The 24985-nt window shown below is 36.7% G+C and overlaps 1 protein-coding gene and 1 long non-coding RNA gene across 6 annotated transcripts; both read left to right on the forward strand.

Annotated features, from left to right (window-relative positions):
- Positions 1-908: 908 nt before the first annotated feature.
- Positions 909-2841, forward strand: LOC122031199 (36.4 kDa proline-rich protein-like). Its single transcript, XM_042590345.1, has 2 exons — positions 909-952; positions 2514-2841. Exons 1-2 carry the CDS (start codon positions 909-911, stop codon positions 2839-2841), a joined length of 372 nt encoding a protein of 123 aa, XP_042446279.1.
- A 5097-nt stretch (positions 2842-7938) lies between these two features.
- LOC122031148 lies at positions 7939-20544 on the forward strand. 5 transcript variants are annotated; one of them, XR_006125761.1, is made up of 5 exons: positions 7940-8459; positions 8828-8892; positions 17556-17620; positions 17723-17786; positions 19569-20544. It is a non-coding gene; the product is annotated as an uncharacterized LOC122031148 (long non-coding RNA). The 5 variants fall into 5 exon arrangements; XR_006125758.1 differs by having other exon boundaries at positions 7942-8459; positions 17556-17786; positions 19569-19953; positions 20283-20544; XR_006125760.1 differs by having other exon boundaries at positions 7939-8892.
- Positions 20545-24985: the final 4441 nt, after the last annotated feature.

Here is a 24985-nt window from a genome sequence, read left to right on the forward strand (position 1 = left end):
AAAATCCTTGGAGTAGTAGTCAGGTGTAGCAGCTTTGCAACAGAGTCGCAGTAGGAGCCCGGAGTAGTCGGAAGGTCGTTTGGATGCGTAGAAGCTCGTATAAGTGTTGTTCTTGAAGCTTTGGGTGAGCATCGTTATAAAGGACTTGGAGGGCGTCTTCCATAATCATTGAAGGCACCTCCAACCTGAGAAATCTTATCCCGATCGTCTCGACTCTTATCCATGACGAGATCCAAAGTTAATCCTGTGGAAGGTGCCTTCCAAATCCTCTAAAGGCGGCTTCGAGGGCGCCATTCATCAGCCTTAAATGCGCCTTCGGATACTGTTCATCCGAAGGCTTTTTGCTCTTTTGTCCTGTAAAAAGATGTTAGTCCAAAACTAAAACATCTACCCTGCAAAACAAAGTTAACACAGTTATAATAATGAGTAGTAATTAGTTCATGTCCTTCCAGGACCCGGAACTAGTCAAGATCTCAGATTAGGGATCCGAAATGAACCTAACCTAGATTGATGCCTACTATCCCCTCAACCGGGACACATCCTCACTTAGTCACTCTCATCCAATGACTTATCTTTACTTACCCGTTTACCAGATATCTGGTCAGTCCGTCGACCTATCTGGACTTCTTGCTAGATATCCGGTCAACTCATCGACCTATCTGGACTTCTCGCTAGATATCTGGTTGGTTTGTTGACCTATCTGGACTTCCTTCCAGATATTCGGTCGGCCCGTCGACCTATCTGAACTTTTCACCAAATATCCGGTCAGCCCGTCGACCTATTTGGACTAACTCTTAGCTTGCACACTAGGTGAAATGGTTAGACAACAAAACACCTAACTTAACTCACTTGTCATTCATCAAAACCTGAATTAGACCGTTAGTGCAAGCTGCACCAACAGTAGGTACATGGGCCCTGCGCTAGGTCTATTGGCCAACCGCCAGGGAGACTGGTAGCTCGACCCTATGTGATGTCGCTCTTGAGCAGGCCTTCACTCGACATCTTACCTGGCCGTAAAGGAACATTGTGTCAGCTCGGCCCCCATGTTCGATCGGTTGAGGTCGTCGGTTAGGTTACTCAATACTCAACAATGAGGCTGGTTTACTTGTCCCAGGTTGAGATACAAAGTTCGACTGAGCGGGAGGCCCGGTCGGACACTCACGTCCGACCAGCCAGGAGTCCAGCTCGGGCATGCACCCATTATAGTTAGTGCCTTTGGCCTCTTCTTGACTTTGGCCGCCACGTTAGCTAGTTTTCTCCATTTTGACTCTCTTTTTGGGGGTAATCTACCTTTATCACCGTGTCACAAATAATATGATTATCCTTAGTAGAGATAATAATATAACAAATTATTGTGGCAATTTACTGAACCACGTAATCAATGTTCTGAAATACTCAAATCAAGTAAATAAATTTTAAAATTATCAAATCACATATCTAATATCCATTTTACCCCTTTACATTTACTTAATATATTTTCGAATTGATTGAGGTACTGTAGCAATCAATTCGTCATTATTATGTGATGATGAACAATTTTCCCAATCGATTGTGTTAATGTAGCAATCGATTTAGTAATATTTTGTGACAATGAACAATTTTTCAATCGATTGTACTATTCTAGAAATCGATTCAACAATATTATGTGACGATGAACAATTTTCCTAATCGATTGTGTTACTGTAGCAAATCAATCAGTTTCTTCCAAAAGTGATTGATGAACCTAGAGTTTTCAGAATGACATTGGAACAAAGATCTATATGCTCGTCTACTTCTCTTAAATGTATCCATGCCCTCAAATACCATTTCGATATATCGTATTGAGCGCATCCATTTTTTCAACTCTATTCAGGCATGAGAAATGATATCGGAAGCTCATTTTAAATGATACGACGATGATAATTATTAACCGACACCACAAACGGGATTCCTATGCTCTCGCTTTCTGAACATATAAAATTTTCAATTTTTAAAATGACTAAGGTCTATCAGTCAGTTTCATCCAAAAGTGGATGATTGACCTAGAAGCATCAAAATGACACAAAACTAGGTGTTATTTGCCCGGCTAGTGCTCTTGAATGTATCCATGAGAAAATCATTCATCGTCACATAATATTACTAGATAGATTGCTACATTATCTCAATCGATTCGGAAATCCGTTAAGTAAATGCGGAGGGGTAAAATTGACATTGAGCATGTAATTTAATAATTTTGGAACGTGATTAGATATTTTGAAACTTTGATTATGTGATTTAGTAAATTGTCTAAATTATTTTGACATCTAAAATGATTAATGATAATATATATTGTCTTCAGCTTTTTACACAATTTCAAAAATTATCAAATTAAAAAAGAAACTACTAAATCATATATTTATTTTTAATTTTTCCCTTATCAATTGACTCATATTTTAAATTAGTCAAATTGATTTGATTTTATACCGAAATGTCAGAATTTAATTAAGTCAGTTAAAGTAATTCCTATAAATCCGTAATCCCTCCACCAATCACAGTCCGGTGATAAATTCGCCTCCGGTAGGCGGAAGCACGCTGTCCCCTACGCCCCCTCCAGTGATTAATCCTCCTCCGGCGAGCTTCCCTGTGGACAGCCTCAAGGTCTGGGCGAGGGTGGACTTGTTCGGCGGCCGTGTCCACACCGAGGTCGGCGATCCGGCGGCCAACCAGTTCTCCCAGATGCCGCAGGGTATAGTGGATCCGGAGGACGCCGTCTGCCTCTGCGCCGCCATCAAGCTCAAGCTCCTCAACGGCTCAACCTCAACGTCTACCTCGCCCTCCAGCTCCCCCTCGCCTGAGGCAAAGCTCCGCCGCCGGGCTACATGAATTGCACCGTTTAGCCAGCCCACCACCTGAGCCACGACCTATCTATCGTACGCATAAAACACTACTGTATCCGATTTGGTGTGTGAAATTACTTGAATATCAGTGTATTGTTTTCAGCAAATTAATCTACTGTAATGCCTAATTAAGGGAATTAATGAAGTATGATGATAAATTAATTTCCATTTATAGTAAATTACTTTTCCCCCTCCTGATGTGACACCGCACCCCTCTCCCCTCCTCTCTCTCTTCCTATCAAATGACAGTTCTACCCTTTCTTTTTTCTTTATTTTTTTCAATTTTATTTAATTTAATTTTTTAAAATAATTTCATTTATTATTTTTCCATCAATATTTTTTAATTTTATTTTATTTTATTTTTTAATTAATTTTGGTTATTATTTTTTAATTTAATTTAATTTTTTAATTTAATTTAGTTTATTATTTTTTTATCAATACTTATATATTTTTTAATTTATTTAATTTTTATTTAATTTTATTTTTAAATTAATTTTAATTATTATTTTTTAAAATTTTATTTAATTTTATTTTTTAATCAAATTTATTTATTATTTTTTTATAAATTTTTTTATTTTTTTCAAAACACCCCCTCCCTTTAAATTATGCATCTTCAACTCCCTTGACACATGTCAAAATCTTTCATCCCTTTAAATTACTCTACTTCCAACCCTTGATACATATTAAAAATCTTTCAGTCCCCTCGGATGGGTCTAGTGGCTAGCGCATGAAGTGTTGTCATAATGAGGTCTGAGGTTCGAATCTCGGCAAAGCCGAGGTAAATACCTCCCTCATATGCTAGTCACTATTCCAAAAGCTAGTAACCGCCGGTGATTTACCTCCTCCGTGTTGGCCTTGGGACGGGTTAGCGGGGGCGCTGGGGGCGAGCGTATTCTCCTTTTGCCACAATAAAATCTTTCGTTCTTTTAAATTATCCCACTTTCAACTCTTGACATATGTCAAAACTCCTCACTCTCTTTAAATTACCTACCCTCCAAACTTTGATACATGTCAAAACACCTCTCTCCCTTTAAATTATCCCTCCAACGCTTGACACATGTCAGAATCTCCCCTCCCTTTAAATTACCCATCCTTCGAGCTTCAAGTGCTGATAACTCTTAAAATTTATAACTAAAAATAGACAAAATATTATAAATATATAATAAAAAATTATTAAAAGATAAAATTGATAAAAATTAAAAAAATGGATTAAAAAAACAAAAACTAAAATAGAAGGTGTATAGTGATTAGTGAAAACGCATAAAGTGATTGTAAATAATAGTGAAAAGGATATAAATGGAAGAAGATTAAAATAGAAGGTAGGGCTGGGTGGAGGGGTATGTCAGAGGGTGTGCGAAAAGCAGCCCTCCCATTTATAACATGGCCAACGGTTTGCTCTTGTTCATAGTGTGTCTTGGTAGGGATTCGAACTTTTTGAATAACATGGCTAACGGTCTGTTCTTGTTCATAGTGTGTCTTGGTAGGGATTCGAACTGTTTGGATGACATGGCCAACGGTCTGCTCTTGTTCATCGCTTGCGTCGTTTCAGTTCTTAATTTGCACACCGGGGGCGGACGTCAGGTGCTTCAAATGGGGGGGGTTACATATACGCATCACCGGACTGCAAAGAGAAGCCGGTGATGGTGATCAACGGGCAGTTCCCAGGCCCGACCATCCGCGCCAAGGCCGGCGACACGATTATATTCATCCCCAGCTGAAGAATGCTCTGCACACTGAAAGAGTTGTCATCCACTGGCACGGTATCAGACAGGTAAACAACCGTGTTCGAGGCATACCATTAAAGCTAACGGCATGTTTACATCAAAGGTAGAACAGAGGAGTTGTTATACTGAGAGAAAAAAAGAAACTCTAAAGCACTTTGACAAGGACAAGAACTGCAAGTAGTTATTTTCCACTACCACAAGTAGTAATAACAAGATCGACGTTTGGAAATTTCGGCTATACCTTGTATGTTTCTGTTTTCGACAGCATGGAACACCTTGGGCTGATGGGACTGCCTCCATCTCCCAATGCGCCATCGATCCTGAGGAGAGTTTTCTCTTACAGATTTAAAGTCGACAAGGTTAGTTTATTAGAATTATTTATTTATAATTTTACAGATAATATATATATATATATATAAAAGGTTAGTTTATTAGAATTATTTATTTATAATTTTACAGATAATATATATACATATATATATATTTTGATGCTGCGATATGCACAGTGCACAACTGTACACGTCGCGTACATATCAGTGTTTTTTTTTATTTTAAAATTAAAAAATAATTAAAAAATTTCTTTACGATTTTATTTATAGGGTTCAGACTTTGGGTATAGTGTTAAAGCTATTTTTTTTTTAGATTTTAATTATAGGGTTTAGATTTTGTAATTAGATTATAGTGTTTGGTTTTAAAAAAAATTAAAATAAAATTAATTTAAATATTTATTGAGTATTGTAATGTGTTTAGGGAATATATCTATATATTAAATTTTAAATAAGGAAATGTTGAATTTTTAAAATTCAAAAAACTAAAAAAAATTAAAAAATATAAATTAAAAACACTGATATTGTGCGCGACGCGCACAGTCGCGCACTGTGCGCGTTGCGCACAATATCAATACTCTCACTATATATATTTAATTGAGAATTTAAAATTTTCTTATAATCAATTATAAAGGCTTTATATATTTTTTTTAATTATTTTTTATTCATCAAATCAAATCAAGACGACTATTTATTATTTGGTATTAATTTTTACAAATGTGACAAAAGGTGAAATCGCTCGTCCCCAACGCCCCCGTCGCACCCGACCCCAGATCATCACGAGGGAGGTAAATCACGACATCCGAGAGGACTTCTATTTTTTTGCTTGTTGGAGTTCGATGCAGGCCGACATATATTTATACCATGGACATTACGGGATGGAGAGGGTTGTTAGGCTGTATGAGTCTCTCATAGTGGGCGTGTCTGATGGGGAACAGGAGGCGTTCCCGTACGATAGAGAGTTCAATCTGCTTCTCAGTGATTGGTACCATAAAAGCATGTATCATCAGAATTCGACGGATGATTCATATTTGGATGAAGGCCAATAAAAAAAACTATTAAGATTTGTTATAATAAAATTTTATTATGATTTTATATAATAAAATTTTGTTATGTTTTTTTATAATAGGATTCTGTTGTGATTTTTCATAACAAAATTCTATTATGATTTTCTCGGGTTTAGAGTTTATGCATTATTTATAGGGATCATTGTAAACCTATTGTACAACAATAATCACAAGATTGCGAGTGATCTAACGTATTTAATCAGATTGTGAGTGAGCTGAAGCGGATTGATGTGAAGATCGAAGATGAAGATAAGACGCTGATGTTGTTGAATTCTCTACCTTCATCTCATACGTACGAGAATTTGATTACTATTATGATGTGGGGTAAGGAAACTCTTAAATTAGAGGAGATCACAAGTGCGTTGCTAGATTTTCACCAAAGGAAGAAAATAAGCGATAAAGTTTCTCAGGAAGAAAGACTTGTGGTAAATAGCAACCAAGAGCGTGGTAGGAGCAAATCTTGACACGGATCTGACAACAACAACAAGACTCATTCTAAGTTGAGAAGGAAGAAGGTGATCATGTGCTACAAGTGTAGAGGCAAAGGTCATATTAAGAGAGATTGTCCAGAGATAAAGAAACATGTTGCAGAGAACAAAGGTAATTCGACAAAGTCTACAAACATAATTGAAGAAAAAAAATTCAAAGACCGATGATGGAGATATGCTATCAATTATGTCGAGTTCGGAGTAGCAGACGGATGCATGGATTTTAGACTCTGCATGTTCATATCACATGACTCCAAACAAAGAGTGATTTGACATCTATAGGGCAGTGGATTTTGGTTCAATGTTGGTGGGAAACGATGTGTCATGCAAAGTTATCAGCATAGGGAACGCTATAATCAAGATGTTTGATGGTGTGATCAGAACCCTATGTGATGTTAGATATATACTAGAGCTAAGGAAGAACTTAATCTCACTAGACACACTGGATGATATTGGTTGCAATTATAAATCAGTGAGCGGGGTGATGAAGATTAGCAAGGGAGCTCTGACGGTAATGAATGGATAAAAGGTAACAGGAAACATCTACAAGTTGATAGAAACTACAGTTGTAGGTAGAGTCACCTCGATAGAGTCTGAATCAGACAATACTGTCTTGTGGTATATGTGGCTAGGACATATGGGTGTACGTGAGATGCTAGAACTTCACAAGAGAGATTTGTTGAAGAGTGTCAAGACATGCAAGCTTGAATTATGCAAATTATGTGTTATTGAGAAACAAAACAAAGTGCAATTCAAGACGACAACAAACAAGACGGAGAGGATTCTAGACTATGTACATATGGATCTCTGGGGACCAGCTAGTATAGCATCACGTGGAGGGAACTTTATTTTGTGAGTTTTACTGATGATTTCTCACGAAAGGTCTGGGTATACTTTATGCATCACAAGTACAAAACTTTTACAAAGTTTAAACTGTGAAAAACTAAAATGGAGAACTAGACTGGAAGGAAAATCAAATGCCTTAAGTCAGACAATGGGACTGAGTACACAGATTCAAAGTTTCAAGAATTTTGTGAGTAGCATGTAATAATGAGGCATTTCTCAGTTCGTAGGAGACCTCAGTAGAACGGGGTGGCGGAAAGGTTGAACAGGTTAATCATTGAGAAGGCAAGATATCTCAGGCTGAATGCAGGGCTTGCAAAGAATTTTTAGACGGAAGTGGTTAACATGACATGTTATCTCATTAATAGATCACCAAGGGCAGCACTATAAGACAAAGTGTAAAATACGACAACAAATAAAAATTTAATAATAAGGTTTAATAGACGAATAACTTTATTGGAATTCTTAGAAATTTTTAGAAATTTTCTGAGAATTTTTCAGAGCTCGTATGACGAGCTTAAGGGGATCAATTATTGGGCCACAAAAAAGCATGTTTCAACTATCCCATTTAAACGAGGAAATGTTGAATTTCTTTAAATAATTTTTATTATTTTCCTTTTCTTTTTACCTAAATTCCTCTCTATTTCTTTGCTGATCCCTTCGTTCCCTTTGCTCTCGTGGTGCCGATTTTTCTTCCTCTTCCCCAACTGAAGCACCGAGGTTGCCACCGCTCGCAACGCCTCCTCTCCCCCGCGTACAAAAGCAGTGCCCAAGGAGACGAATCCCTTCTCATTTTGCCCCGAGTTCGCCTCACACGATCTGTAAAACATCGCTGCCGCCACCTGAGGTCGCATCACCATTTGTTGATCGCCAGTCACTGTGGGGGCTTGAGCTCTTCCATCTTCACCACCAAGCGCCTCCCCTCTGCAATAGATCGCCGACCCCGCTGACCTCGTCGTGCCTCCTCGCATTGACGGCCGAACCCTAGATCTGCCCGACTCGAGTCGACGCCACCGTGTGCTAACAGCCGGCGTAGCCGTTCATCCACGCGAGCAGCCAACACCGAGGGAGTTGTTCACAGTCAGCCCTTTCTGTGCCCTAGCTCTGGCCATTATCTCCTACAGTAGCTACTTTGCTGCTTGCTGCCATCATACAAGTAAGGTTTGGTGTTGAGGTAAGAAGTAGAGGAATTGTTTCATCTGCTGTAGCATACACGGGTTTGAAGTTAGAAAAGGTTAGGAATGAACTGTACTCGAATTTATTTAAGTTTAGGTTGATTATGTATAGATTTTGATTAAATTGAATAGTGGAAAGGTTAGGGTTAATGGAGCTAACCCCAATTAACTTGTGAGATATATTTAGTTAGGGATTAAGTAATGGATTTAATCTAAGCTTCGGATTAGACTTGATTATGTGACTAAATGAGATATAATGAAAGAATTAGAGTTCCTGATAAATAAGAATTTGGTTTAGCTGATTTGTTATATATATGTGGGAGTAGCTAAATTAAATGTGTTGTTATAGGACTCTGATTTGCGACGAGCTGTCTTACGTGGGGTTATTTTTGGCATGCGCTATATTTAAGACGGGTACCATTAACTTATCTTTTGATATTGTCATTCTGATATGCTTAGTACGTTATAACTTATAGTAATAGTTATGTTGATTTCTGTTTGGTATGTCACTACATGATACTTGTTGCATGTTTTTTATCTGTTCTACATTTATGTTTTATACCCTCTTGGTTATTGCCATGTGTATTTATGTTCATGGAGGTAATGACATACCATGCCTTATGGTGTACTGGACTAGTTATTTGTCATATCATTTACCTTTTTGTACATACTTTATAGATGTGGATATGGTCAGGATTTACATGCTTAGTGTCATGCACCATCTTGCATGATTGCATGCTGAGCGATTGACAACTCCATTATTGTTGAGCTCATCGCCAGTTATATGGATCTATACACATAACCACTCATGGGTTAATGGTATATCAGGCAGGGTGTGTGGCAGTTTGCTCTGTCAGTGCTCCGCTGGTCCACTCATGGGTAGCATGACGCAGCGTGGTAGCATGACAGGGGTCCCTCCTCTGGATTGTCTCAGGGAGATGAGAGCATTGAGCTCCCCCACTTATGATTTGGGGTAGGAGGATAGGTGTACTCCGACAACATATTAGATGGGATAGTCTAAACAGACTTTCCAGTGTCCCAATATTTATCCCCGTAATCTACACCATAATGTCTCCGAAAATTTCCCAGAAAATTTCTAAAAATTTCAAAAAATTCCGTTAAGGTTATTCCTCTATTTAACCTTATTATTTAATTAATATTTGGGGTACCATATTTTACAAGCTGGATTTCGTACTAGTTATTCGGTTGGTCCATCGACCTAGCTAGATTTCGTACCAACTATTTGGTCGGCCAGTCGACCTAGCTAGATTTCCTGCACACTAAATGAAGTGGTTAGATCACGACATAACCTAACTTAACTTACTTGTCATTCATCAAAACTCAGATTAGACTGTTAGTACGAACCACACCAACATCTTTGACATTGAGTTTGCTTGCTAATTTGTTGAAATGTTGTCTGGATAATGGCATAGTAAAGATTTCAACGATTTGATCTTCAACAGAAATATAAGAGACGGATAACCGTTGAGTTGCCACATGTTCACGAACAAAATGAAAATCAATTTCCACATGTTTTGTACGAGCATGAAAGATTGAAATTGCTGTGAGATATGCTGTTCCAATGTCGTCGCACCAAATTTTTGGTGCAATATTTGATGCAAGATGAAGTTCAGAGATAAGTGATTGAAGCTAAATAATTTTTAATGTTGTATTTGCTATAGCTTTATATTTTGCCTCAGTGCATGAACGAGATATCGTAAGTTTTTTTTTTGAATTCCTTGAGATAAGATTTTATCCAAGAAATATTGTATATCCACTAGTAGAGCGTCTATCTTCAGGAGAACTTGTCAAATCCGCATCACTATATGCATGTAAATCTCGAGACGATTAGAGATATAAAAAAAGACCATGTAGGATAGTACATTTGAGATAGAGAAGTATTCTTTTTACATTACCCCAATTTTGTTCAGTTGGAGCATGCATGAATTGACAAGCACGATTTACCGCAAAATAATATCAGGGCATGTGATAGTTACATATTGTAAGGCTCTAACAATATTTCGATAAATCTGTGGATCATATAGAGAAGGAGAAGATGAAGTTGGAGAGTTGTTTATAGCAATTGGTGTAGAGATCGAACGTGCTCCATCCATTTTGGCTCTTTGAAAAAGTCCAGTAATGTATTTGCTCTAAGAGAGAAGATAGTCATCCTCATGTGGAATAAGCTCAATACCAAGGAAAAAATGAACAATACCCAAATCTCGAGTAGGAAATTCTTGATTGATAAGACTTAATAAAGTTGTGATACCCTTGTGATTATTACCGGTTATCAGAATGTCGTCCACATAAATAAGAAAAAAATATCATAGATCCATCATTATATTTGTGAAATAGAGATGAGTTAGTCTTTGATCCAGAAAATCCTTGAACTTGTAACCAATTAGATAGTCGATGAAACCATGCACGAGGAGCTTGTCGAAGACCATATAAGGATTTCTTAAGTTGACAAATATGAGATGGAAATTGTTAATGAATGAACTCAAGTGGTTGCTCTATAAATATAGTTTCCTTAAGATAACCATGGAGAAACACATTTGAATTGTCCAATTATCGTACAGGGCAATTAGAACTAACAGCTATTGATAATAATAGTCTGACAGATGTAATTTTGATGATTAGGCTAAAGTGTCATTAAAGTCAATACTTAGTTATTGATTAAATCTTTTAGCTACAAGTCAAGCTTTGTGTCGTTCAAGAGAACCATCAGCTCGATGCTTAAGACAGAATACCCATTTAGAGACCACAACATTCATTGAGGGAGTGCGCGGAACTAGACTCCATGTTCCATTGCGAAGAAATACATCAAATTCTGTAGCCATTGCACTATGCTAGTTTGGATCCTTGTTTGCTTGTGTAAAACAAGTTAGTTTAATAGATTTTGAAGAGACCACTAGAGCTCATGGAAGGGGATATCAAGTTGCATTTAGTGGACAACATTTATAAATGTCACTAACAGGAAGCATACGACGAGGATCATTATCATCTGAATCACTTGTTGATGGCGATGAGGAAGTAGGTTGACATGGTGATGTAGATGATGGACTTGCATTATTCGAGGATCCAAAACTAGAGAGCATATTATCTTCGACCGACGAGGCTTCCAAGATTGGAGCAGCAACCTGAGGTGATTCTGATGGTATATGGAAGTTATAAGAGAGCTTGATATTCACCTCCCCAATCAGAATGAAAAGAGAGTATTTTACGATTAAAATATCATTCAACTTGAATTTGAAAATTATAGAATATATCAAATAAATCTGTAATACCCCGGTTCTGAGATTCTGGTTAAGTATGACTTAAAAGGTTAGATGGTACTATCCATATCACCAAGGTGCACCTTCCTTTTCGGAAGCTCAAACTTAAGAACTCCAAAGTTAAGCGTGTTTGACTTGGAGAAATCTGAGGATGGGTGACCTTTTGGGAAGTTTTCCAGGGTGCGCGCGAGTGAGGACAAAGCACGCTAAAAGGACCTCCGGTGGTTTGTGGAGCTAGTCGTCAACCCGATGGGCAATTCTGGTGGTGTTCCTGATTCGGTTCGGGTGTGGCCCGCCCGGGCCGGGGTGTTACAAAATCAGATTTCCTTCTCATAGGATAGAGCCAAATATATTTACTAAAATGATCAATGAAGGTAACATAATATTGGAAACCTTAATTAGACAAAATAGGTGCAGGGCCCCAAACATCAGAATAGATTATTTCAAATGAAAAATTAGAAACATGATTGGAAGAAAATAAAGGTAGCTTATGACTTTCAGGTTCCATGCAGGCTCTACATGAATGAGATGGAAAGAAGGTAATAGAAGTATATAAACCATACCTATTAATGATTGACTGAACAATACAAAGGGAAGGATGACCAAGTCAAGCATGTCAAGCTAGTTTATTTGTGCGTTCACCAACAAAAGCTTTGATTGAAGAACTCTGAAGATAGTATAGGCCATTTTTGATTCTCCCATAAAACACAATAGCATTTGTTTCTCTATCTTTTATAAGATAATGATTATGATGAAACTAAAAAATGATATTGTTATCAAGATAAAACTGACGTGTAGAAAGTAAATTTTTAGTGATAGATGGAATATGAAAGACATTGCGCGTGTGAAAAGTTTGATTAGATAAATAAACATATGTGTTTCCAAAATTAGCAATTTGCAAATCTTAACCATTGCCTACTTGAACCGTATCTGAGCCATAATATGACATTACGTCTGTATGAATATTATAATCTGATGTGATATGATGAGGCTCTAGTGTCAATATACCAATCAATAGATGAAAACTCTGGGGTTTTACCACAAGTAGGCACAGATGAGCGGACTTTAGAATATACTTGTGAAATAGATGGTTGTCTTGAGGCTGTAGGACCACCAATAAAATTTGAATTAAATTGGCTAGGACATTGAATACTAAAATGTCTATTTTCGAGATAAATTTGACATTTTACCTAAGACCAATCAAGTTTTTTAGAGCATAGATTTACAGTATGACTAACGATATGACAAATCTGACATCGACATGAACTTTTCTTTTGGCCTCCTTGATGTCGTTGAATATTTGACATCTAAAGTAAAAATAACTTGTCCAGCAGCAGCTGTTGGACGACGTCACAAGAAAGAACTTTGACCTTGTGGTTGGCGACCGTGGGAGAAAAACTATAGAGATAGAATCATCAAGGAAACTTTTTTTTTTGGAAGAGAAACAGAGATTAAGGAAGAGGAAAGAGAAACAAAGGGGTTGACGGCGGAAGAAAACAGAGAAGAACAAGAAAACTAAAACACGTAGGAGAGAAGAAGAGGCCCGAGGGAAAAAATTAAAAAGGGGTTCACTGTTTATTGGATCTCCACCTTAAGAAGTTGAGGGAAGATAAAAAGATATGGCTCTGATACCATGTAAGAAGAAAAATAGGGAGAGAGCAAGAAATAATATGAGAGCAATAAAATATATTGTTCATTGATGTTGGCCATAAGGACAATACAATATATAATGTTTAAAACATACTTGATTAATTAATCAATTAATAAATAATCACAGAATTATTAGAATAATCCAAATACTAATTTGATTTGATTTGGTGATTTTATCCAATCAATTCTGGTAATTATCTTTTATCTCTTTTAACGTGTAGTCAAGAAGTTAATATAACAAGTTGTTAGAGTGTATACTAAAAACCTAGTTTTTGTATAAATATTTATTTAGAAATAAAGAATCACATTGGTCAAATGTCTACATTTATATGCTAAGTGTAGTTGTTCAATTAATTTATATTGTAGATAACATGGTGTGTGATGTCACACATAGAAGATCATGTTATTAGTTCCTTATAAATTATAAACAGTAGCTCACGACCGAGATGGAAAGAAACAAACCATCAGAACAGTCGTAGTGTAATTATGTATTAGTTTATCTTGACTATATAATTACACTAGTACACTTAGAGTGTATTGAGTAGGATCATTGAGGCAATTTCTTTTTATACTGACTAAATAAAAGAATAAGACCTCGGTTATTATAGAAGTGTGCTCTCTTAATCCTAATATAATGACAAACACATATATTTAATATTTATTTATTTAATTTATCAATGGGTGAGATTTAGTTCGATAAATCAATAGGCCCGATAAGTTGGGAAATGATATTACTTATAGTGTGTGTTGTTAATTATAGAAAGAAACTGTATCCTAGTAATCTAGGTTGATAATGTCCCCAAAAGGAGCTCATAAGGATTGCCATGTTAAACCCTGCAGGTGGACTTAGCCCGACATGACAATAAGGTTGAGTGGTACTACTCTTGGACTGAAATATTAATTAAAATGAGTTGTCAGTAACTCAATTAATTAGTGGACATCCGACATCTTAAACACAGGGAGACTAACACACTCATAATAAGAAGGAGCCCAAAACGTAATTTGGGATTGGTGCGGTAGTTCAATAATAATTCTTTAGTGGTATGAATTATTATTGATGAAATTAAGTTGAGTGTTCGGGGAGAACACGGGAAGCCCAATTTCATCGGGAGACCAAAACCAATTCCTCCTCTCGGTCCCTATCGTAGCCTCTTGTATATAGAGAATTATACCCACCTATACCCACTTTTCTACCCACCTTAAGGTGGTCGGGCAAGCTAGCTTGGAGCCCAAGCTAGGGCTGGCCAAAGCTAATGGTGGAGCCAATTTTAGGTGGTCGACCAAAGCTTGGGTCCCAAGCTTAGGTGGTCGGCCACTAGAAAATAAAAAGGGATTTTTATTTAAAATTTTCTTATGTGTATACTATGATTTTAAAAGAGAGTTTAAAATTTAAATCTTTCCTTTTATAACTTTTTACAAAAGATTAAGAAAAGATTTGATATCTTTCCTTATTTGTAGATTGAAAGGAAGATTTTAATTTTGATAAAACTTTTCTTTTTTGTAACCATGTTCATGATTTAAAAAGAGAGTTTTAAAATTAAATATTTCCTTTTATAAGTTTCTACAAAAGATTAAGAAAAGATTTGATATCTTTCTTTATTTGTAGATTGAAAGGAGATTTTAATTTTAGAGATTTTTTTTTTTGAAAATCATCCACATGGTTAAAAGAAAGATTTTAATTTATAAAATTTCTTTTTATAACCCACCATGAAGGGAAAGATTATTAGATAAATTTTTTATAAATTTTCGGAGATAAATTAGGAAGTTTTAATTCTTGTATGAATTAAATTTTCCTTGTTTGGAGCTTATAGGTGGTCGGCCACATGATTAAGGAAAAGGAATTTGATTTTAATTAATTAAATTTTCCTTTTCATGGCAAAGGAATTAAGGAAGTTTTATTTAAATTTCCTTATTTGCCAAAACTAAGGATTATAAAAGAGGGAGTAGAGGTGCCTTCATGGGTAAGAACTCTATTCTATTTCTTCCTCTATTTTCTTCCTTGGTTGTGGCCGGCCCTAGAGTTTCTCCCTCTCCTCTTCTCTTCTTCTTTAGTGGTCGGTTTCATCCCCTCTTGGAGCTTTTGTTGATGGCCGGTTCTAGCTAGGAGAAGAAGGAGAGAAAGATGGCTTTGTTTCTTGCATCCCTTGGAGTTTGGTGGTGGTGGCCGAAATTCTATATCCTTGGGGGAGTCTTGGTTTGGCCGAAACTTGCAAGGAGGAAGAAGAAGGGCTTGGGTGGTTCTCATCCCGGTAGATCGTTGCCCGCACAATGTCCGAGATAAGAAGAGGAATACGGTAGAAGATCAAGAGGTCGTTGCATACAAAGGAAGGTATAACTAGTAATTATTTTCCGCATCATGCTAGTTATTCGAATGCGTTGTTTTGTATGAATTCCAAACACAAGAGGCATTAGATTCTAGTTTTTCGAATTTGTTATTCGAGTTTGTGTTTTTTTTATTTTTCAAATTTGTGATTCGATTGTTCCTTTTGGTTAAACCTAGAGTTATATAAGGAAATTAAATATTAGCTTTCCTTAAAAAGCTTTGTCTAGGAAGTGATGGTTGCTCCCATATCCAAGAAAGCCTAGTGCCTCGTCATGTTTAACCTAGAAGTCAATTTTAGAAATTAATATTTAATTGAATTTATAACATAGGTGGATTTGGATCAATAGTGTTAAGTTCCGCTTGCGATCCAAGTCTAAACCATTAAGAACAGATAAGTTAAATTTGGAATCAATAATGTTAAGTTCCGTTTGCGATTCCTAATTTAACTTCTAAAGAACATAATAGGTTGTTTAGGAAAGGTTCAACACTTGTACAAATTTTTTGTATAGTGGAACCGGTACGATCTTCCTAGGATCAACTAACACAACTAAAGTGGAAGTTAAATTCAAAGATAAGGAGAAAAGATACATCACTCAGGTAATAATCAAGATGATCAAGAGTGGGTAATTCATTCATCAGAAGGCTCATATCGTTTCTAAGTCATCGCTCGGCGCTAAAGTATCCTTTCTATGTTTTGAAAAATTGTGTCATAACTTAGACATCCTATTAGCTCGGGAGGTGGGAGGTAAATTATCGAGTTGTCGATCAGTATGATTGCTATATTAATTTGATATGTTATTATGACCTACATTAAATGCCCAATGTCGCTTATTTTCAGTGTTCATTAAGACTTATAGATACGTTAGAAAGGGGAACAACAGAAGAAAATCAAATTAATAATCATATACATTTATTATGCTCTCATCAATCATGACCTTATTAAAAAAAGTTTGGAGGGAGATGAAAACTCTCTTATAATTAATGAACTAATAATTGATTCATTACTCTCTTATAATAAATACAACTTCATTAATGAAAAAGGTGAAAAGTTGGAGGAAAAGTGTATAAAAGTAGAGTAACAAAAAAAAAAAAAAAGGAGGGGAGCCAGAGATCTCTTCAGTTTTCTTCTTTAAAAAACTCTACTATCTACTTCTCTCAAGAGTTAGTCGCTATAATAATAGTCTACTCTTTTGTCAGTGCATCAGCGAATCAACTTTGAGGAGCTTAGAGCAAGATTAAATTGTCGTTGTTTGTGAAAATCTCATACTTGAACTGAGATGCTCATGGAGAACACCAGACATGTTACTCTGATGCAAGCGGAGCTAGCAAAAATTATAGCGGATGTCGTGAAAGATACCTTAGAGCAACATCAAGTAAATCAAGTACAACAGTAACAAGTAAATTAAATGCAACAACCATAAGCAACGACACCTAAGGAGCGGGCCAACCTTCCTCCGCCTATACCTTCCATGCAAATGGAGCAACCCCACTTATCTCGACTAATATCAAGGCCGGACGAGGGCTCGGGAGTCGGGCAGTTCGGGGGTGCCCAGGCAGCAGAGTCGTCCGCTAGGAACATTCATCCGTACAATGTCACTCGGCCGAAGGAACTAACGAGAGGCTGACAGGGAAAATTAACTATTTCACCTTTCGGCACCGATATCTTTAAAAATCCTTTGCCTCGTCATTATCGACCGTTTACTACTAGAGAATATCATAGGACCACAGACATCAAGGATCATTATTTAGAGATTTTCATTATTTATTTTTCTAAAGTTAATTTTATTCCTTAATTTTATTTACCACTAAACCTTCGTTCCCTCTCCCAGGACATTGGCATCCTCTCCTTGGCGGTGGAGCCCACCATTCTCTCCTCTCGGCCTACTCGCTAGCGGTATCTTCCTCTCACTTCCTCTCCTTGGTGGTATCCTTCCTCTCGGTGCCTGTACAGGCAGGATCGAATTAACCCTCGCTGCATGCCATCCCCTCCGCCTAGGGTTCAATCCCAATCCCTCGATCGGTCTCAGCAACTAGCCAGCCTCAATCTACAAAAGCTCTAGGTATTTTTCCTTTCTTGGTCATTTTCTTTGAATTATTTTGCTCTTTCCCTTTTCATTTCCAAATCTAAAGTCGGATATCTGCGCTCGCTTTGGATGATCATCTTCTGCGCTATGAAATTCTATAATGCATAGTATGTTGTTGCTCTATTTTCAATCAGATATTTAGTTTTTCTGGTGGCAAAGGTCAGGAGAAGCCAGGAGAATAAACTTACTTAGATGTAGGTGAAAGAAATGAAAATGAGTTGACTCATGCTCTGTGCTTGAGCCAACCTTAGTTTGCCCAGATGTTTCATAATCTACATGAATTCCCTCCAGTTTGCATGTCCACAACCGTTTTTACTTGGTACACAAGTATCTGATCATGAGCAAGTACAAGTTAGACTCAATTCTCATGCTTGACAACATTGATAACAAGTTAAGAATGAAAAAGAAGAGTGTTGCACCGAAGTTATTGGATTATGTAGTGAAAAGGAATGGTTTGAATGTTTTTCTTCAAGTTCATAGTCAAGATAGGACTTCCAGTGTTAGATTGTTGCTCGTGTTAATATTATGCTCCATATAGAATAATGCAAGATGATCTCGGTGCTTTCTTTATAGCTTTTGATCACTGAAGCTTACTAATAGTTTTTTATTCTGCGGACAAGTAGATCTTGTTTTGAATGATTTAAGTGTTGAGGTTGGTTATTTTGTACATAGCAGAGTTGCTTCAATTAGCAGCTTCCGTTGCTTCAATTAACAATGTTTCTTATTGGAAATTCCTTAGTATCTTATTGAGCATTTAAAATAACAATCTGGCTGTGAACGAAACAAATCTAATTGTTTTTAGTTATCCTTGCAAATAGATGCCAGAACCATTGGTGTTCCTTTTCTTATTAATGAGGGGTTATTTCTTTTCTGCTTGCTAAGTAGTACCTTTCTTATAAATAGTGATTTGTTTATTTTTTTGCTGCTATTTAGATATACTTCTTAATGCCTTTATCTTCTCTTTCTGGACATTGTTAACAATCAACAAATCATCTTATCTTCTGTTTGAACGGATGAGCAATAATAAATATCATGTGTGCAATGCTTGGATGTCTTCACGCTGATCTAAGATATAAATGTAGAACTTATGCTTGACTTCTGAAGAACTTAAATGTTCAAGCATGTTGAGAACTATAGTTTCAATTAGAAATGTTTTTATTATGTATGTGTCTTATGTTTATCTTGTGTTCCTTCAAAATCTTGACAAGAACTGCATAGTCCCTTTGCGGAAGGCATACGGTCAATCCCTAAACTAGCTTCTTCGATAAGAGGTTGGAGGAATTCTTTAATATTTTCTTTAGAAACTTTCTTTCTTATTTTATAGTTTTAGCCGGTACATACAGTGGAGAAAATAGGCAGTGATGCCTTTTCATTTTAAGCTAGGGAAAGAAAGGACCCATAACCTTCGTGTGTGATACTTGATTTATTGTTTTCCTTAGTATCATATTAGATTAGTCCTATTTTTTAATTTATTCACATAGTTGAGTAGTAGTTGCATTGCACAATTGAAACTAACTCATACTTCTCTGTAGTTCATGCACTGAACATTCAATGTTTTGGTGTCATGTATCTAAGATGTAGAGTGGTTGAAATTCTAATTTGCTATAAAAGAAATACTAATTGAACAATCCAGATGATTGATCCCTCTTAAATGCTCCATTTACTGCACCATTTGATATGACGATTTTTGCATCTCATTCTGGTAATTTGTGTAAATAAGAAATGCATATATAATACCTCTTCATTTACACTTCCCAGGCCCGTGAAGTTGCAAATGAACTTCATGCGAGTATCAAGGCATCAAGGAATCCTATTGTTTGGCTTGAAACTTCTTCAGGCTCCTTCCAGACAGCAAGTACAGATACGTCCATGCATACTTCAAGATGCTTACAATATTTATTCTTCTTCTTGTGGACAAGGTTATAGAATTTTTTGTTTGTTTGTTTGGTGCAGGGTATTCTCTACTGAAACAAACTACAGAAACACAACCTTGTCTATTAGTACTATAGATTGCTGATATTATACTTGATTCCATCACTATTTGGTACCAGCAAACATCAATGTCTTGCAACCTTAGGATGACTATTCCAATTTTCATCAAGTATTTCTCAATGAGTCAATGTTGCAATCTCAGCTAACAATAGTATGTAAATTCTGTCATCATTGGTTCTATATCCATGTTTGTTCCTGTTGAACAAATGGAAAATTTATTCTAAAGTAGGGAGGATGAATCAAATAAATTAACCTAATTTGCTGAAGTGGAACCAAAGTCAGTTGCTTGTCTTACCTGAACCTAATTTTCTTTGGCACTGAACTACAAAATTGATTTTGTTGGAATGTTTACATGAGTTCACTAAGGAAATAAATTTTAAAACCCATTTATGTTATAGAGTAAGAAAATAAACATATGCTAATTTATGTTCTCCTTTTTATTGACTCCAACATCCCTATTTATTATAATCTTCATTGCAGCCCTTGATGATGCTAAAGATAGGAGAAAGCATTGATCACTATCCTCTTCTCCTAGAGTTGTCATTCTTGTGCGGATGGAAATTATATCATTTAAGCTCCAAGTTCTACTGGCTGAGTTTTTATTGGGTGTGATAATCTTCTTGTTTTGTTCTTAATTGCAAGATCTTTTTTTTTTGTAAATTTGCTAAATTGATTGAGGAGTTGATTAAGTTCCTTAATTGTATATATCCACGCTTACTCAATAAAGTTATACTTGGCATTATTGAAAGTGTTACTTGTCTAAATGTTTCATTGCAGTACTCTCTTTTTTTTATCTACATATGATTTTGAATTAAGAAACAAACATTGTGAACAATTAAAAATGATTTAATAGAAGAATAGTTATGAAAGATAACTGTGGTGGCTCATTGGTTGCCAAAATGCTTTTAATCGCAGCGCACGGTGTGTGCTATGAATGCTCTTAATTGTAGCACGTAGGCGCGTGGGCTGCGAATTTTATTAAGTGTAGCACACGCCTGTGCGCTACGAATGGATAATTCATTCGGATAAAAATTAATCATGAAGAGAGGGCATACATCACTCGGATAAAAATCAAGCCAATCAAGAGTAGATAATTCATTCATCAGAAAGGTCCTTATCATTTTTAAGTCATGGCTAGATAAGACATGTCTAACCATGTTCAACTAGCGTAGTCGCACATCGCAAAGCTGCAGACTGCCCTTTCGGTGCCCTTCATGGGGCACATAGACCCACACTTGCCGCAATTCTCTTTATCGGTCAGTAGGTCGACGCATGCGCCGCCACAGCAAGACTTGTTGAACGCGCAGCGCTGCCCGCAGCCGCCGCAGTTCTGTATGTCGCTCTGCAGGTCAGCATGGCACAGGCCTCCCTCGACCGCCAGGTGGCTTATCCCCCGAAGACCTGGCTTGGCCTCCGCCGGAGCCAGTGCGAATGCTACTAACGCGAGGAGGAGAACGATGACCTTCATGATTCAGTTTATGATTCTCAAAGCCAAGGGGAGGGTTTGAATTTATAGAGCTCGCGGTTTGAATGGGGAAGGAGAGGACAAAATATGAAAGTGAGTGATTATTCCATTCAATTATTCTGGCATACTATTAAATTAGAATCTAACTGATTTGTATTTATTGCTGATATCTGTTATTTCCATTTATAATGTAATTTAAATATATTTATTTTGTTTGGGGGGAATGAATTAATTGGTTCCAACCATGTATAATTAAATGTGGTTGTATTTAGATTCTACGGTATTTTTTTTTTCTCTCAATTTTTAATGTACGCTATTTTAAAAAAAATCAACTATGTTAAGACCGTTTATAACATACCGTTTATGTTATGGAACAAACTTTTGATAGTTGTAGTTTCTATTTAAATTAGCATCCGATGATATTTTTATTTATTATTTTTCAGTCAGTGGATTTAATTAATGGTATATATTAAACACACTTACGTGTTGCCCTAAAAATAAATAATATTATTGTTTTGAAGGGATGGATTAATTTTATCGGAAGCTAGTATAAATGGGAAAACAACTTTCCTAATATTTATTTTTTCTTTTTTTTCTCTCAACATTTTCTAGATAAAACCTCATAACGAAATCAAATATTTAATGTACTCGATGAGCCTTTCGACATCGTAGCAAGGGAGCTTGCATGAGCAATGAATGAGCGCAGTAGGAGATTGAACAACGGAACCAGTGTAAAGAAGTGTCATATTCAGCTCCAACCTCGACTTTCTTTTATAAGCTTTGTTTGGTCGACTGAAATCTCATTCGGTTGACTGAACCTATCAGTCGACTGAACCTTCTATCGGTCGATTGAACTCTACGCCCTTCCTTCTTTTCTCCGATCCAATTAATCTGATATCATAAATCATGTTGTTCTGTTGGCTGATCCAGCTGATCGATCGACTGAACCTAAATCTGCCAATTCTTCGTTGATTTGATCTGATCTCTGTCGTTTACCAAAATTGGATCAGTCGAATTTGTATTTCCAAGTTTGTAGAACATGATCCTATTTATGCCACGCTAGCCAGATTGGTCGACCAAATCGCTTGTTCAGTCGACTGACCCTCGGTCAAGTCAAAATTTGTTCAATCTGTAAAACAAAGTTATCATAACACTAATATAATAATAGTCTTATAAAATAGAGTTAGATAGATGATAAGTGCATGAATGATATAATTAGGACTATTTTGATCTCAACTTAGAAATGTCTATTGGTTTCTTCAGTTAGATCGGCTCCTAAGGTTTGTTCCTACCGAGACACGAGTTCACCACACTCCCTCTAGGAGCTTACCCCACTCACCTGCTAAACATCTAGTCCTCTAGACCTATTTAGACTTTCTCTACTCAGTGTTTGATTGCCTGATCCACTAAGAATTTTTCTGTAATACTAAATTAACACAATAACAATAATAGTAATGTAAATAGTATTGGTAAAACTATACTTAGGTTTTACCAAAATCTGCTGGTCCAGTCGACCGCGTGCATGCTTGGAGTTTACTCCTTTAAAACTTCTTACTACCTAGGGTTACCTCCCCCTAAGATTTTTCACTATCTGACTTCACTCAGTAGGACTTTAACCACATAGCTTCACTCAGTAGGGCCTAGCTTCACTCACTAGGACTTTACTTAGGGTTACCTCCCACTTAGGATTTTCCTCTTGCCAAGCATCAGGTCACCTTGACTTGTTTAGACTTTCTAGTGCCTCTCACCCTTGCAGTCACTCGATAAACTACTCACCACTTGCAGTCATTCGGTAGACTACTCACCACTTGCCAGTCATCTTCTCAACCTTGACCTAACTAGACTTCTCACTTGACTAGGTCAACCTTGATCAAGCTCCATTAAACATATTGTCAAATATCAAAACCCTAGAGCTTGCTTGCACCAACAAATTCATGAGTTAAATTCAAAATTAGACATTAGGTATGTCTAGATCAATATTTGTATTATGTTGAATTTTGAAAATAAAAGTAGGCATTCTTTTTGGAAAAGAGAATAACATTGTAGCATGTGATTCATACCATATGTGTTATACTGATAATAAGGGTAGTAGGAGAATAGATCTCTTTTTCTCTACGATGTGAGACCTTTGAGATTATAAGTTAATCTCAATTTTACCTTAAGTGACTATTTAGCTGTTGACTTGAAGTTCTAATCAATGACTGCTACTTTAGCATGCATCCTATGGCTATAGATAATTCGGTCTATGGAGTACAACTAGGAAAGTGACAATTAGAATGAATAGATTCTAGCTAAAAAGGAAAACTAAGATATATTGACATCTTTGACATCTATTCACTAGTTGACTAATTACATTTTTTATTGAGTATATAAAATATGATTATGAATAATTATATTGATTGAAGATACTAAACATGCTCTCAACATGATAGTTGTTTAAGGGATTAGAGATGTTCATATTGATGTAAATAATTTAATTTAGGGTAAATGCAAGATATTGATGTCTCTGATTCATTCTATAGAGTAACTAAGTTAAATGTAACAACTTTATAGCATTAATTGCTTAGTATGCTTGTTGTCGTGCGAACCATTTTTCCTTAAGTTTGGATTGGATGTTTTTATTTAGTCTTTTGCTCTAGTCTTTGTGACTTGATTCTTATATAGTCTATGTGACTTATATGATCTTTGTGAATTTTCTTCGACTAGTGGGTGTTGGAAATAGGCTACATTTGCACACATTGCCGTGGGAGTGAGCATGTGTAGTTGTTGCACACGTTGCCTATCTTCTTCTTTATAACTATCCAAGAAATCTGACTAAGGGGGTTGGGAAAAACATAGCAGAGAGACAAGGAAGAGATATTTGCAAAATATTGTTTAATCGCTCATGCATATCAATCATGTTAACAACCACCATCTCATCATCCACCTCGGAAATGCCGCCGGTGTTAAGAAAGGTACTGGTGAGGTAGATGGCAATTGGGCCATCTTCGACGTACTTCTTATTGGTGAAGAAGCACCAGATGATCGAACCTAAGTTTTGATTATGAAAAAGGGTTCAAAGTTAAAGTTTCTTGTTGTCTAACAAGTTTAACTAAGTGTACAGAAAAGTCCTAATTGATCTTAGGCAAAGGAAAGTCCTAGTTAAAACTAGGCAGGTGGAAAGTCCTAGCTACGGTTAGGCAACAAAGTCTTGGTTCAAGAGACTGGGCAAAGTCTTGGCAAGTCAAAGACATTGGGCGAAATCCTAAAGTCGAGAACGCTAGGTAAAAATCCCGGGGGTTGCGAACACCAAGTGGAAGATTGGACAGGTCAGGGATCAGATATCCAGTATGAAGTTCTAATGTCTCAGACACTTACAAAAGTTTAGACATTTTGGAGGACCGGTCCGACAAAAGGTAATCTCTCTTGAGATGAGTAAGTGATAATGCATTTCTCGAAGAGGGAACAGTAGATGTTGGTCTGACCTAGAGTTTCAGTGAAACTTAAAGTCAGGACAAGATAGTCTGAAGGCTGTCGAAACTTATTGTGCTTCATATATTATGTCCTGAACTAACTTTATTTTGCAGGAAAAAGAAATCATAAAAAATTGGTCAGGGCACTCGGGCGCCCGGATAGGCCTCGATGAAGAGGCACCCCCGGGCGGGTGCCTGGCTAAGCACCCGGGCGGTCCGGGTGCTCGGAGGTGCTCCAAGCGCCCGGACGAGGCTATAAAGGAGGC

Source organism: Zingiber officinale, chromosome 11A (assembly GCF_018446385.1).
Source record: "Zingiber officinale cultivar Zhangliang chromosome 11A, Zo_v1.1, whole genome shotgun sequence".
In the NCBI taxonomy this organism is placed as follows: Eukaryota; Viridiplantae; Streptophyta; class Magnoliopsida; order Zingiberales; family Zingiberaceae; genus Zingiber; species Zingiber officinale.

Excerpts from the sequence above, each read along its gene's own strand:
- LOC122031199 (XM_042590345.1), top strand. The coding sequence starts at position 909 with ATGGGCCCTGCGCTAGGTCTATTGGCCAACCGCCAGGGAGACTG. Across the intron at positions 953-2,513 it reads GCCAACCGCCAGGGAGACTG|TCCGGTGATAAATTCGCCTC; the intron begins GTAGCTCGACCC and ends CACCAATCACAG.